This window comes from Sminthopsis crassicaudata, chromosome 6 (assembly GCF_048593235.1).
Source record: "Sminthopsis crassicaudata isolate SCR6 chromosome 6, ASM4859323v1, whole genome shotgun sequence".
Lineage (NCBI taxonomy): Eukaryota > Metazoa > Chordata > Mammalia > Dasyuromorphia > Dasyuridae > Sminthopsis > Sminthopsis crassicaudata.
The window spans coordinates 235,348,709-235,362,762 of NC_133622.1; the positions used below are offsets into that span (position 1 = coordinate 235,348,709).

Below are 14,054 nucleotides of genomic sequence, written 5' to 3' on the forward strand. Positions count from 1 at the left end.
TGGATGGGGAAAGTTAGAAGTAACACAGGATGTGGCTTTGCAAGTGAGCAGTCAGGGAAGGCCACCGGCTGGGGGAAGGGGAGAGAAGGTAGAGGCCCCTGGCTCCAGGAGCCCCCTTGCTCTCTTGTGCCCCCCCAGACTTTCCCCTTAAGGAACTCATCCAAGTTCCCCCACCTGAAACTAAGTCCTTGACTTCTCCAAATCATGGCTCCAGATGTGGATCAGGGACTGGTCTAGAACTGTGGACACTTTCCGGCTGATAACTTGGGGCAAACCATTTCACTTCTCTGTAAAAGGAGGTGAGACTAAGCGCTTGACCTCTAAGAACTTTTAGGATCGGAATCTATGAAATGAGGATGGCAGAGAGGGAGGGAGGTGTGTGTGTGTGGGGGGGGGGTGTATATGTAAGTGTGAGGGGAAGAAACCCTTCTCTGCATGTGTGAATGCAGTTTGTGTGTGAGAGACTGCTCTGATATTAACAACAGCAACCAAGCTTCTTATAAGTAGGTGATGTTTTCGTCTCTCCTTTTTAAAAATTGATAAATGTCGGTTGGTCACATCCTGCCAAATCCCACCACATTCATAATTACATTTTCCACAATGTACAATTTTAGAAAAACCGACGCCAACAACAACAAAAAAAATTTTTTTTGAGTTAAACCAGTGATTCACGTGACCTTGCACTTTAGCGGTTTCCAGATTGTCAAAGGAAAGGGCTGTGTGTGAGATAAGTTAGCTGGGCCATGTTTTTTATCTGAATTTCGTTGCTAATTCGAGTTACCTTTGTTTACTCAGAAGTTTGCAGTTACAGTAATCGAACGCATGCAATCTCTTCTCGGTGACATGCTGAAACCTCTTGGTGCCCACCATTGAGCCCCCCACCCCCCTTGGCCTTTGGAGAGGGCTGCAGCTTTGATCCCTCGAGGTTATGACATTTTCATGACTCGAAACTGCTTAGAATTGACAGAAAACATTTTTTCAGTCCTTTGAGATCTCTGTGGCCTCATTATTACAGATACTCTCCCGTGGATGTGGTGGCCTCCAAGTGCCCTCTCATTGGGTAGGACTTTTGTCCACAGACTCCTGTAGATGTTGCAAAAGCTTTCCACCAATGTGGAACCGGGCTTCTTAAACTGGGGTCTTGTCCATGGATGGATTTTATGGAACCCAAGAACTTGGAAAGTGTGTGGGGGGGAGAACCCTGTATCTTTATTTTCACTCATCTCTAATTGAAAATTAGCATTTCTTCCCATTTTGAATTATTTCTTTTTCTGAGAAAAGATCCATAGTTTTAATAGACTGAAAAAAGGGGAACTTGACATTTTCAGAAAGGTTAAGAACCTCTGTCTTAACCTCTTCACATTTGAAGCACACCAGTGGGATTCCCAGGCTGTCTGTGGCTTATCCTTCAATCTCCACTCATGGCCAACCCTTCTCTGTGGCCAGACATCCATTAGTCTAATAACCTTTACAATGATTCTGTGTTAGCAATATCTACTCAGATCTACCATATATTTCAACACTGCTATTTGGATGACACTAAGCTTTTATTCTTTTGAGGCTAGAGCAAAGCCACATGTATCACTGGAACAATACTGACGTTAACTGAGAGAGAGAGCACAGCCTGAAACAGATTTTCTTTTTTTAGACATGGCCAATGTGGGAATTTGTTTTGCTTTGTTTATAACAGGAATTATTTGGATGTTTTTTTTTTCTCATATGAAAGAGTAGGGAATTAGGAAATGAGAATCTTAAAAATAAAATTTGATTTAAAAAACGATTGATGTTCAGGGAGAAACTAGGAGTCATTGAAAACACCGCAGAATTTCCCAGAGGTAAACCAGTCCACTTTCCTACTCCCCTTTAATCCTGGGCTCAACTCATTGTCCACTCACAATATCTGTCCGAGGTAGATATGTTGAGTTAGCTCTGTGGTGGTCCATCTAGCTGTATATCAGAGAATAGTCTCTAGGCTTTGTTCACTTGTTTCCCCCATGTTATACTGAATCCATCTGGAGAATTTCACATCTAAATGAAATCCATCTTCCATTTGGTCGCTTTGCTTTCTCAGCGGCAAAGACCTTTAGCAAGCATGTATTTGTTTTTTCTTGATAGTAATGATCAGAGTATCTTTCAAAGAAGTTGTCTCTGTTGTTACATATTTCAAAGAATATCATATGATGTTGACATTATGTTAGAGAAGAGCACTTAAGGGAATGCTTTATTCTTCCAAATCAAGTGCTTTTTAAATAGTCAATAAATATGGTAGCCATCTGTATTCTTGACACCTTTCAGTCAATTAAGTGTTACAGTTTGTTATAGAATATCAGCCTGGTCATTTCTCATAGACTCATCAAGGATGACCTTGATATATGTGTATAGGTTATTCTTAGAAGCATTTTGTGTTTTTTATATTTTCCCAGTAGTCTTTTTCATTTGGAGGGAGATTAATAAAAAGGTGCAAGGACAAAAATCACAGGATTTAATCTATGAGAGGTTAAATGATTTGCCTAGGACCTCACAGCTAATAAGGGTCTCGGGTAAGATTTGAATTCAGGTTTTCCTGACTCCATATTTATTATGCCATACTATCTAAGAGTCACTAAGATGAGCAGACATAAAGGCAAGAATGTCCTGAATTGAAGAACTTATGGATCAGTTCAGCATTTGAGTAATGACTTCATGATTTTCCCCAAGCATTTGAGCTCTTCTCTTCAGCTATTTAGAGAACTCTGTTCTCTAAATTGTGTTACCTTGAGCATGGACCATGGTCTGGTCTAAGTGTTTTTCTCACTTTTGTTTTCTTTTGCATAATTTCTAAATCCTGGTTTCTAATGCCTGGTTTCAAACTGGGAACTGGACTAATTAAGTAAACATGCTGTGTCCTTATTGTCATTGAGGGAAAAAAAAAATGTTTGCATAGAAATCTTCATAGACTGTTTCTATTTTTGACTGTTCCTTGTTTTCCTTCCGGTTTCATCTTTAATTCCCTTGGGACAATTTGGTCTCTTGCCAAGCTTTCTGTAAACTTGTTTTCCCTTTATTGCCTTTGTTTAATGAATTGATACTGCTCATAATCCTCTACCATCCACCACCACAGGATTTTATGAATTTATATTTTGAACTGACATTACCTATGACTGTGACATCTCTATACTTATTAGCAAGAAGAGTTTGTGAGAAGGCAAATTCTAAACTTTTTTGGTCTCCTAATGATGGCAATAGACCTATTAACAGTTAAAATTGTTCAGGAAATCACAATAATCATTGTCAGGTTCTGTTCTCTTATCCATTTCCCATTTTTTGTGAATAGGTAATCTAAATAGGTCAGGTTTGAGTTTTCTATGTCAAATGCCGTCTCTTCTAATTTTTATTCTATCTCTTAATTGATTTTTGTCTTTATTCTAATAAGTTGGTGATCTGACTGTATATAGATATATGTAAACAGGTGAGATGCTTTTGTATTATCGATAAGCTTTGGCTTGTCTTATTTCCTATTCCTGAAATATTTCCTAGCATATTTTTCTCTACCCTCCCAGATACCCAAAGGTGTTGTGAGACTTGATGTATGTGAAATATTTTACAATGTATGCAAAGTATTTCACAAACCATAAAGCTTACTGCCCTCCTACTATGCTCAAACAACGTTTATAGAGTAGTAGATGTGCCACAAAATGTTTAACAACCAGCCTCAGCAGAAAAAAAAAAATCAAAAATCTATGTTCACATCAGTTTATTCTTATTAATTTCTTAATTCTAGAAAATCAATAAAAATAAATTAAGCCCTGATTTGTAACAGTTGCTGATTTCTGAAATGTAATTGCAATTATTAGATCAGTCTCTGGCAGACCTTGCCTTTGCTCACCTTGTGTTGAAATCACTATTATGAGAATTAGTTTTCCTTTTAGTATTTGAGACTCAGCACTGTTATTTCTGCAATTTTTGGTTAACTAAAAGTCTGTTTAAATATTAACTTCATCTAAACAAAAGCTGTCCCTGGGACTGTAAAATTTTAGTTACTGGCTTTCCATATTCCTGAGACAAGAAGCCAGAGGAAACTCAGCTGTCCCCGACTCCTTGGCAAACCGTCTTTCTCAGTTGATCTATTTGTGAATCTTCTAAATGTAATTTAATCTGTTACCTGACATAAGTTTACCTATAGAGTTTGTTTGATGAGGTTTGTTTCCTTAGGATGTATGAGATGATGATTGTTTTAAGTTTATGATGTTGAAGGAGGTATTGCACTATGACTTCATTCTTTCTTTCTTTATTATGGCCTAAGAGGAATGTACAATATTGTGACATATAAACGAATTATTTCTCTGTCACGCTGTCCTGGTTCTGCCTATAAGAAGCCATGGCCGAATCCTCATGATTGTTCAGATTTGTCTGAGGGCTTAATCTATGCTTGAGCATAATAAGGTTGACCTATGTCTTTACCTCCATAATTTCTGCATCATGGTAAATATATGTGTGGCAGTAGGACCCACCATATGAATTCAGAAAAGAAGTTTCTCCTACAGCATCATCAAATATTAAAGCATGCATTAATTTAACTTGGTAGAGCTTACTGAGTTTTTAGAAAGCCAATACCTCTTCACCCCTCCCGCAGATTTTGGCACACGACTGGCAGTTTTCATTTTGGACTGCTTGTGAGGGCTCTCATAAACACTATGATGCAGAAGTGATCCAGTCACCCCTTGACATCATATGTCCTGTTACCTTTGGACATGCAATGAAAACAATCCTGCCGATTTCTTGACTTTCTTCTTCAAGAACAACCAGTGATTCCCTTTTGGTGTGACTTCCTTTTGTCTCTTGCTTTTATTTATAGTGGGATGGGATTCAACTGATGGGATTTCCAACAAGATTTCCAACAGGACTGTCCCATTCCCTCCCCCATTGTTTCTTTTACACACTGCTACCATTAATCCCCAAATCATAAGACGTCCATTTTGGGTTCATTTGTTTCAGAGGTCACCCTGATTAAAGAGTTCATCACCAAATGGTCAGACTACTGGATATTGAGCCTCCCTGTGCCTACTTCGGACAGAAGATATACTTTATTACTCTGACCGTATACAGGGCCTTTCTAGCACCTCACACCCTCTGAGGCTCATGACCCACTGGGATAGTCTTCAAGAATTGAGCAATCAGAATAGGACTTTGTGGAAGCCAGAAGAACATTGGGTTGAGAAGGATAGCACCTTGTTTCAGGGCAAAACTGGAGGCTCTTGAAAAGGCTTAAATTTCCAACTCTAATCTTTATCCTCTTCCATTCTGGGCCTTGTTCATTGCCCATGAACTATTTATTTATCTTAGCGATAGATCTTGAAGGACCTTCTGTATGAATTGTCCATCCAGCTGTGTGACCTAGTCTCAACAATAGTCGTTCTCCATCCAAATAGATACCACTAGTGTGGTGAGAGAATACTGAATGAAGGTGATACAGCAGCCTCCACATCAAACTGCGCCCGCCCGTGGGCCAGATGCGGCCGCTGAGGACGTTTATTCGGCCTCCGGGTTCTGGCCAACGGCCGAGGGGCGGAGACAGAGCGGGAGCTTTTGTTTTTACTGTAGTCCGGCCTCCCAGTCTGAGGGACAGGGAACTGGCCCCCGTTTAAAAAGTGTGAGGACCATTGATGTACATGATGGCAAAAGATTGAAAGGAAGGCCCTTCCTTGCGTGGAAGAGTCTGGGGTGGATTCATGGGAGGACTTGGAAAGGAAATGCATGAGAAATACTTGTTTAAGTCTCAGTACTATCGTGATAGGTAGGTGCTATTATTATCCACATTTGATCAGAGGAAACTGAGGCTGAGCATCAGTAATGGTGCATATTGTTGGTTTCTGCTCTTTACTCTTCATCACTTCGCACACATCTTTCCACATTTCTTTGAATTCTTTTGGGTACAAACCCACTTCATGGGCTTATAAGGCATGAAGCATTTGGTACTTCTCTATCGGTTCCAAAATGTTTGGGCAAATTCATAGCCTCATCATCAGGAATTACACGCCAAGGGGCAGCTAGGGGGCGCAGTGAATAGAGCACCAGCCCTGAATTCAGGAGTTCAAATCTGGTCTCAGACACTTAATACTTCCTAGCTGTGTGACCCTGGGCAAGTCACTTAACCCCAGCCTCAGGAAAAAAAAAAAAAAAAAAAAAGGAATTACAGGCCAAAGGATGCTTAGTTGTCTTGTAGCCCTCCCAAATACAGCCTGGCCCACACTTCTAAGCGTGCGTCTGCGTGAACATGGAGTTGCAGTGTCGGTGTGCGAGGGAATTCATTTAAGGACAAGGGTACTATTTTGTACTGCGTAGGGGGAAAGGCAGGGCGGTGCTGTGATGTGAGTGGGGTAGGGGTTGGTATGTCACCCAGTTGTGCCCCCCCACTCTCACTCCCTTCAACAGCCCCAGGATTCGGGGCTCACTTGAACTAGATCTGAGACCCCAGAGGGTCGGCTTTGCTGGCTGATGCCCCCTAGAAATGTCTAAAATAGAGCTTAGCTATGGCTCATGTCCGGGTTTTCCTAAAAGTAGGTCACTGGGTCTCCACCTCCTCCGCAGACACTCAGTGGAGGTGCCGGTGCTAGGTAGAGGGCAGCTCTTATTTCGCCGGCCGCGGGATGTGACGCGGAGGGATTTCGGAAGTCCGGAACATTGGCAGGGAGCCTCAGAGCAGCCATTAGCTTTCTCTGAGGAGGCAGCCCCCTGGCCGGAGGAGCACTGTCTGCGGCCGCACCCCCCGGCACGGAGGCTGCCTCTCTCCCCCATTTACCCCCTCGGCTTAGGCCTAGACACAGGAAGTCCTCTCCCCCCAGTCCCAAGCGCGGGAGGGCCATGGACCAGGACTCACCTCCCTGACCCGTGCTTGGAAAGGACGAGGGCAGAGGCGGCCGGGCCCCGCGGGGCCGTCCTCAGGTCAGCGGGGCAGAGGTCCGGCCGGGCCCACCGTCTTCTGCTTCTGAGCACGAGGGAGCCCTTCGCCGGGTGCATTTTGGCTGACTCGGACCAGTCCCCTTCCATGATGGAGGGGGGGCACCCACCACTCCCGGCTATTGCACTTTTATGGAAATGCTTGTTTTATTCCACATACATCAACAAGCCAGTGTGGGAGAGAGAAAAAAGGGCTAGATTTAGAGGCCGAGGGTCCGGATTCCGAGCAAGGCAGCTCCGCCCCGCCCCATTTGTTCTGTGCAAAGCATGATTTGGAGAGAGTAAAAGGCGCTGCAGGCAGCCCCCAAGGCGCTCCTAGAGGTCCCAGAGCCACTCCCGCGGCGAGTGCGGGACACTGGCTCCCGTCCCTGCGCGTCCTCAGGGCTATCTCGCGGCTCCCCAGGGCTATCTCGCGGCTCCCCAGGGCTTTGTGCTTCCGCTGCTCACGGGCTTCTGGAAATCCCTCCGTGAGGGGTGGAATAAAACCCGGAAATAACGGTACGGAGGAGAATGGCCGCGGTGACCTCTGCCCTGCAGGGACACTAGGGAAGAAGGAGGGGGATCTGAGTTTGGGTTTTTTTAATTTTTTGCAAGATAAGCGGGGTTAAGTGACTTGCCCAGGGTCACCAGGTAGGATTAGGTACCTGAGGCTGGATCTGAACTCGGGTCCTCCTGACTCCAGGGCCCGGATTGGAAGAACGGGAGGGCTTGAGGATGTTGCACTGGAAGCTAAGGGACTGGTCTAGGCCCCGCGGGTGTCTAAAGTCGGAGCAGGTACACAGCAGGCACTTAAACCCTGCCCCCCTCCTCGAAAGAGCTGCATTTAAAACCTGTGAGCCTCAGTTTCCTCCTCAGTAACACGAGGGGTCGCCAGAGCCTCTCCTAGCTCCAGTCCCCTCCTAGGGACCGAACCCATCCCTCAGAACAAAAAAGAACCAAGGCCCGCCCTCGGGGAGCTCACGCTCCGGGTGGGGGCGGGGCCGGGGAAAGGGGCCACTCGGGAACTCGCCGGCACTCACCACTAGGGGTCAGCCGAGGCTTCGCGCCGCCGGGAGCTCCTCGGGGAGCCTGGAGGGGAGCTAAGAGCGTCGTGCGTCCGGGTGCGGGGCTCCATAAATTTTGTTGTGATAACGGAGAAGGGGCGAGCAAAGGGGGCGGAGCAACAGCGTCTCCAGTAATAGGGATGGGTGGGGCTATGCGCCGCGGCGCCGGCAGAGGGCGCCGCAGGTCAGGGGGCGGGGGCGGAGCCAGGGCGTGAGGAAGGGACGAAGGGGCCGCTGGGGGCGGGGCCGGGCCCATCGGGGAGGGACGAAGACGCCTCTGGGGGCGGGGCCGGGTGCCTGGGGAGGAGCGGAGCGGCCGCTGGGGGCGGGGCTCTGGGCGCAGGCGGCGGCGCGGGCAGCTGGCGGGGCCCTGCGCGCAGGCTCGCTCCCTCCGCCCCCGGCGGCACTTCCTGGAGTCCGGGTGCACTGCTGCTGCTCGCGCCGCTCCGAGCGGGCGGACGAGCCCATGGCCCCCGCGACCGCCCCGCCGCCGGAGCGCTGAGCCGCGCGGGCGGACGGACCGAGGGACAGGCCGGCGCGCCATGGGCGTCTCCCGCCGGCCCCGCGCGGCCCGGGGCTAGGGCCGCATGGAGCCCCCCGACGGCGGCGGCGGCGGAGCCGAGGCCCGGAGCAGCGGCTCGGACTCAGCCTCGGCCTCGGCCTCGTCCAGCGGCTCGGAGGGGGCCCGCGGCCCCGAGCCCGACAAGGCGCCGCGGCGGCTCAGCAAGAGGCGATTCCCGGGGCTGCGGCTCTTCGGCCACAGGTGAGCGAGCGCTCGGACCCTGCCCTGCCCGCCGTCCCCATGGCAACCTCCGACCGGTCAGCCTCCGCTGGTCGCCATAACAACCGCAGGCCCAGCTCACCCGTGTCCGTCCGTGTGGCGCCCCCTCTGTGGCCGCTGTCACCCAGCCCCGTGGCACTGTCCCCTCCCGCCGCCGTCCGAGGGCATCCCCTGGTCATTGTCCCTGCTGCCCCTCTCCCCGGGCACTGTCCCCTTCTCCCCCGTCCCGGGCACCCTCCTGTCCCGCGGTCTCCGTCCCACTCCTCCGGAAGCCTCTGGCGTGTTCCTGCCATCGCTGCCGCTCCCCCCGGACAGCTGTCTCCCCCCCTCCCGCCCGCCGCTGGCGCTGTTTCTGGCAGGCTCGGTTCGGTTTCGGAGGGGCCGGGGAGGGGCTTCCTGCCCAACAGTGAGGCGGCCGCTGCAGGGGATGCTCGCCCGTGGGACGGCATGCCCCTGCCTCCGCTCCCTGCACTGGTGGGAGTGGCCGCGGGGGCTCCGTGAGTGACAGCGGCAGTGCTCATCGCTGGGGGGGGCCGAGCCTCTCTTTCCTTCGGGCGCTGCTGGACTCTGCCCGGGATCGCTGGGCTAAAGTCCGGCTCGCCCCCATGCCCGGGTCCTCGCACTCAGTTTTGACTCTCACTTGGGCAGACTTTACCCCCAATAAGCGCTCGCCTTCCTTGAGAAGAGGGCAATTCAGGCTGGAACTGGCTGGCGACTGACTGGGCGGCTTTCCCCCAAGCTGGAGCTGCCCCTCCCCCCATCCTTGCCCAAATCCCTGGGACTCAGTATGGACCCGTGACGGCCCGGGCAGTGCCACGGGAGGCTCATGGCTGGAGGCCGGGCCTCTCCCCTTCTCGTCTGCCCCCCTGGCGGAGGGGCCGCTGCGCCAGCCTGGCACGGGGCTCTCCTAAGAAAGGCGCACCTAGGCACGAGCTGCTGGCCAGGTGGGACGGGCAGCCACCGGAGCCCTCTGTGCAGGGATGGCCGGGGAGATGAAATGGCAGAGAACGCTCCGCTGTGGTGCGGTGCCCGTCATTCTGCGGCAGCCTGGCCAGTCAGCCTCCCCCTGGCCTTTCCTCCCCCAGTCCCCTCGCTGGTTCCATTTGGGGAACGTCCACTCGGGCTGGGCTGCGTCACAGCGAGCGCCCTTCTTGCTTTTGTCCTAGGTGAGGGGCATAAGGACCGCAGGCCTTGGGGTCCCCAAAGCCCCCCCCATCCCCTCTGTCCTCTCTCTGCTTGTCTCCTGGGACACCAGTTGTAGCTGTAGACGTGAGCCCCAGCCAAGGAGCCCAGCAGAGAGAAGGCTGGGGGGTGGGCAGGGGAGCATTAGAGGTGAAAGCATGAAAGTAGCCGGCGGGAGCTCTTCTAGGGTTTGACGCTCATTCTCCTTGGAGCCTCTCAGAGCTGAGGGGGGGGGGGCCTCGTTTGGTTGACCCTTATTTACAGACGAAGAAACCGAGGCCCCGAGAAATGAAGCCGTGCCAGGCAGCCTTGGGGTTCTCCCCATTGCCAGCTGAGCCCTCTCTCCACTGAAGGCAGACTTCCTCGTGCTCCGCCTGGGGGGGCCCAAGTCCCCTAGTCCCACCCAGGCCCAGACTGGGATTCAGAGAGGTGCACGGAGGCTTGCCCAGGGTCCCAGGTAAAAGGGACAGAATCTGGGTTCAAACCCAGGCCATGCTCTTGCCATGATGCCTTGCTGGGTGCCGGGCAAACTTCTCTGAACCTATAACTGGCTTCATCATCTGGATGCCACCTGCCCAGCCTGGCAGGACAACCCCCTCTCAGGCTTCCAGCTGGTAACTCATTACTTAGTCGGGGAGGAGCTTGGGGCCATAGCCTTGGCCCCCGCACCTCTCGGTCATTGCCCCGGTGTTTCCTCGTGCTCAGACGCCCGGGACCTTCCTGGGCTTGCCAGGGGACCCAGGGCCCAGTAGGGAGGGTGGATCTGCCATCCACCGCCCTTGTCTCGAACTGAAGGTCATGCCGCCGTGGATTAGCTGGTTTGCCGCCCCCGGGGCGTCGCCAGTTGCCAGCACCTTGCACAAAGGCCTGGCTCCTTCCACACTGGAGACACTCACTGATTCCCTGGGAGCCGCAGCCCTTAGTAACGTCTCCAGCTCTGAAGCTCCTGAGGCAAAAGGGCTGTGTCCTCTTAACTTCCTTGGTGCTCTTCTTGTCTGTTAGTGCTGAAAATAGCTGGCCTAGAGAATGATCTTGGATCAGCGCCGGAGGGACCAGGGCAGACGCCCCTCCAAGAGCTCCGGAGGCTCGACTTCCCATTCCTTCCCTCTCCAGTTGGGCGGCTTCGGGTCACTCTATCTTGCTTGCCCTGGACTTCCTCGCTTTGTGCCCAGAACAGAGCCGGGTCCTGGAACACCGAGTCTCTGTCTCTCTCCTTTTTTTTCTTTTAAATAGTATTATATTTTTTTCAATCACATGTAAAGAAAGTTTCTGACATTCACTTTTGTAAAAATTTGAGTTCCACATTTCTTCCTTCCCCAGGATGGCAAGCAGACTGATATAGGTCACAAGTCATAGGCCATAGGCCAATCGCCAGGCCTCTGCCCAACATTTGGGAGCCCTTCCCAGTTGGAGGCAGTGTTGCTGGGGGGTGGGGTGAGGGAAGGGCCACCTGAGTAACCTGCTCCCTGCAGAGGTTGTTTCAGAACCTTTTATTATTATCTCCAATGAGATAATGTTTGTAGAGCAGCTGGCACAGTTCCTGGCATATCATGGTGCTATATATAAATGCTCGTTCTCCTCGCCTCTTCCTTGGCTTTTTATTGGGTGCCCCGGGGTGCCTGGCAGTGAGGCGGCAGTGTGGAAAAACCCAGAATTGGGAGTCAGAGGCCTGAGGAAGGCTCGGCTCTTTCTTTGTCACCTGTGGGATCCTGGGACGCTCACTTCCCTCTCTGGCTGCTCTTACCTGGGACTCTGTAGAATCCTTTCCGGGGCCGGGACCCCCGAAGGGACCTTGGCGTCTCAGCAGACCGGGCCCAGGAGGAAGAGAAGCCGGGGAGATGGGCCGCCTGTAGCAACTGTTCCCGGAAGGCCTGGCCGGGCTGCGCCAGTACCCAGGGAAGCCAGAGCTCGGTGGGCAGCCGGGGTCCTGGGGCTCGGGCATTAGGAGGGGAAGGGGGGTACGAGCCGGCTGGAGACCTCTGCCCCTCGAGGGCATTTGAGGGTTGGAAGGAGTCTCAGACTGGTCCGGCCCTGCCATTGGGGGTGGGGTGAAGAGGGACCCTAGAACAGATTAGTAGCAAGACCGGGACCAGAATCCGGGCCTTTCGGCCGAGGTTGGACCCGTGCGACAGGTTCCCTCGTCTCTACCCCTGCTTTGTGCCTCTGAACGTGGGGAGGAGAGAGGGTGCACGGTGCCCAGGGGGCAGCGCTTCTGCGAGCTCCAGGCTCGCACTGGGGCTGGCCACCCAGCCGCCTCCCTGCGGAGGGGGGTCTGGAGTGGCGGCGCCCAGGCTGCTGGAGCAGCGGATTCGGAAGGCCAGCCGAGCACCAGAGCTCCGGTCTGTCCTGGCTGCGGGGAAGATTCCCTGGGCTGAGGAAGGCGGGGGTCCTGGCAGCAGGGTGGGGGGGCCAGGGTCCGCCCCCACAGAGGTGCACAGAGGCGTCTGGGGGAGGTCCGGCCGGGGACGCCTGAGCAGCAAGTCCCTCCCTTCGGGGCTCCTGGGACAGGCGCGGCCTCTGAGCCCCAGGGAGCAGTAACGGGAGCTAGAATTTATGGGGCTGAGGCTGCGGGGCGCCCCAGGGCAGGTGCAGCTGGGATCCCATTTTATGGGTGAGGAAGCCGAGAGTCAGGGGAGCGGGTCACACCGCAGGGGGCTCTGGTCGAATCTGTGGCGGCACTCTCCCTGGGGGCCAGGAACCTGCTGCCGGCCCTGGGGGGTGCAGGCCTGGTGGGTGCCAGTGCCGGCGTGGGGCAGGGTGCCGTCAGTCAGCGCCGAGACCAGAATCCCGCAGCACAGCCACATGCAGGCGCATCCCGGGCGGGGGGGGGAGGGAGGGCTCCCCAGCTCGGGGCGCAGTCACCTCACCTCCTGGCGCCCCCAGCTCTGGGGCACCTGCCTGCTCCATGCCAGGAAGGCACCAGGGGGCGACATTGGCCCCTAACTTAAGATCCAGGACTGATTGTCCGGGCTCCTCCTCCTCCCTCTCCTTTCTTCTCCTCCTTTTCCTCCTCTTCCTCCTCCTCCTCCTCCTCCCCTTCTCCTCTTCCTCCTCCTCCTCTCCTTCCCGTCCTCTTATTCCCCTCCCTCCTCTCCTTCTCTTCTTCCTTCTCCCTTTCTCCTCTCTTCCTCCTCTCTTCCCTTCTCTTCCTCCTCCTCTTCCCCCCTTCTGCTCCTCTTCTCCTCTTCCTCCCTTCCCCCCTCCTCCCCTCCCAGCTGGTATCCTGGAGGCCACCAAGGACAAGGAATGGTCAGCTGCGTTCCCAGGAGGGCAGAGGGCCGTGGGTCAGAGCTGCTGTCAGGCCAGCTGGCACACCCTGGCCCCCGCTCCCTGCCCTGAAGGGCCGGACCCCAGAACCCTCACAGTGGCGGCCAGGACCAGGCCACGCTGCGGAAGTGGAGAATGTCGGGGAGGGATGTGGGCATGGAGCAGTCAGGGACACAGGGGACGCTTTTGTAACTGTTGTTAAATGGAACGCTTCTAAAAAGATCTCTGCCGAGAATTTCACCGGGAACACTCCTCCTGTTTGTTGGGAGGATGTTGAAATATTTGTATCTGGCTAAATTTATAAGAAGGGGGGAAAGCATAGGTATCAGTCAGCAAGCATTTAGTGAGCACTTACTGTATGCCAGGCCCTGCGCTGGTGCAGCAGCGAGAGAGTGCCATCCTCAGGGGGCTCCTGTCAGAGCCCCATTGCAGGGAGGTAAGTGTAGGTTATGTGCTGAGCTCCCCTCCAGGGAAGGAGTCACAGGAGAGCGGCCTGGCCAGTTAGAAGTGGAAAGGACCTCCGCCTCTGAGAGGCTGCAGAGAAGGCCCTGGGGCCCCCTTCCAGCGAGGAGGAAGCGGAGGCCCAGGAGGCTGTGAGCCTGGCCAAGGTCACATAAAGAATAGCCAAGCCAGGACTCAGACTCACATGGCCTGCTTCCCAAAGTGCACTTGCCTAGTTTGGCCCCTTCTTGCTCCCTCTCCCTCTCTCCTTACCTCCGTCTCCTCTCTCTTCCCCCACACTTCCTTTCTTCTGCCATCCTCTCTCGCTCTTGGATCTGTGGGAGTCTGGCAGAACCCAGAGGGAGCAGGAGAAGGGGGTGGCTGCAGGAGGACCTGCCCCACAC

At 53.2% G+C, this 14,054-nt stretch overlaps 1 protein-coding gene across 10 annotated transcripts in view; it reads left to right on the forward strand.

Annotated features, from left to right (window-relative positions):
* DGKZ (diacylglycerol kinase zeta) overlaps positions 1-14,054 on the forward strand; it is a 58,193-nt gene that overhangs the window by 19,806 nt on the left and 24,333 nt on the right. For 2 of the 10 annotated variants that reach the window (XM_074275644.1, XM_074275646.1), the window contains exon 1: positions 8,492-8,742. The exons of 6 other annotated variants lie outside the window; for them this stretch is intronic. In XM_074275644.1, the coding sequence (XP_074131745.1) occupies positions 8,567-8,742 (176 nt within the window). In that variant the 5' untranslated portion in view covers positions 8,492-8,566. Of the gene's footprint in view, positions 1-8,491; positions 8,743-14,054 lie in introns of those variants that run through there. 2 more of the 10 variants (XM_074275649.1, XM_074275652.1) reach the window with 2 other exon arrangements.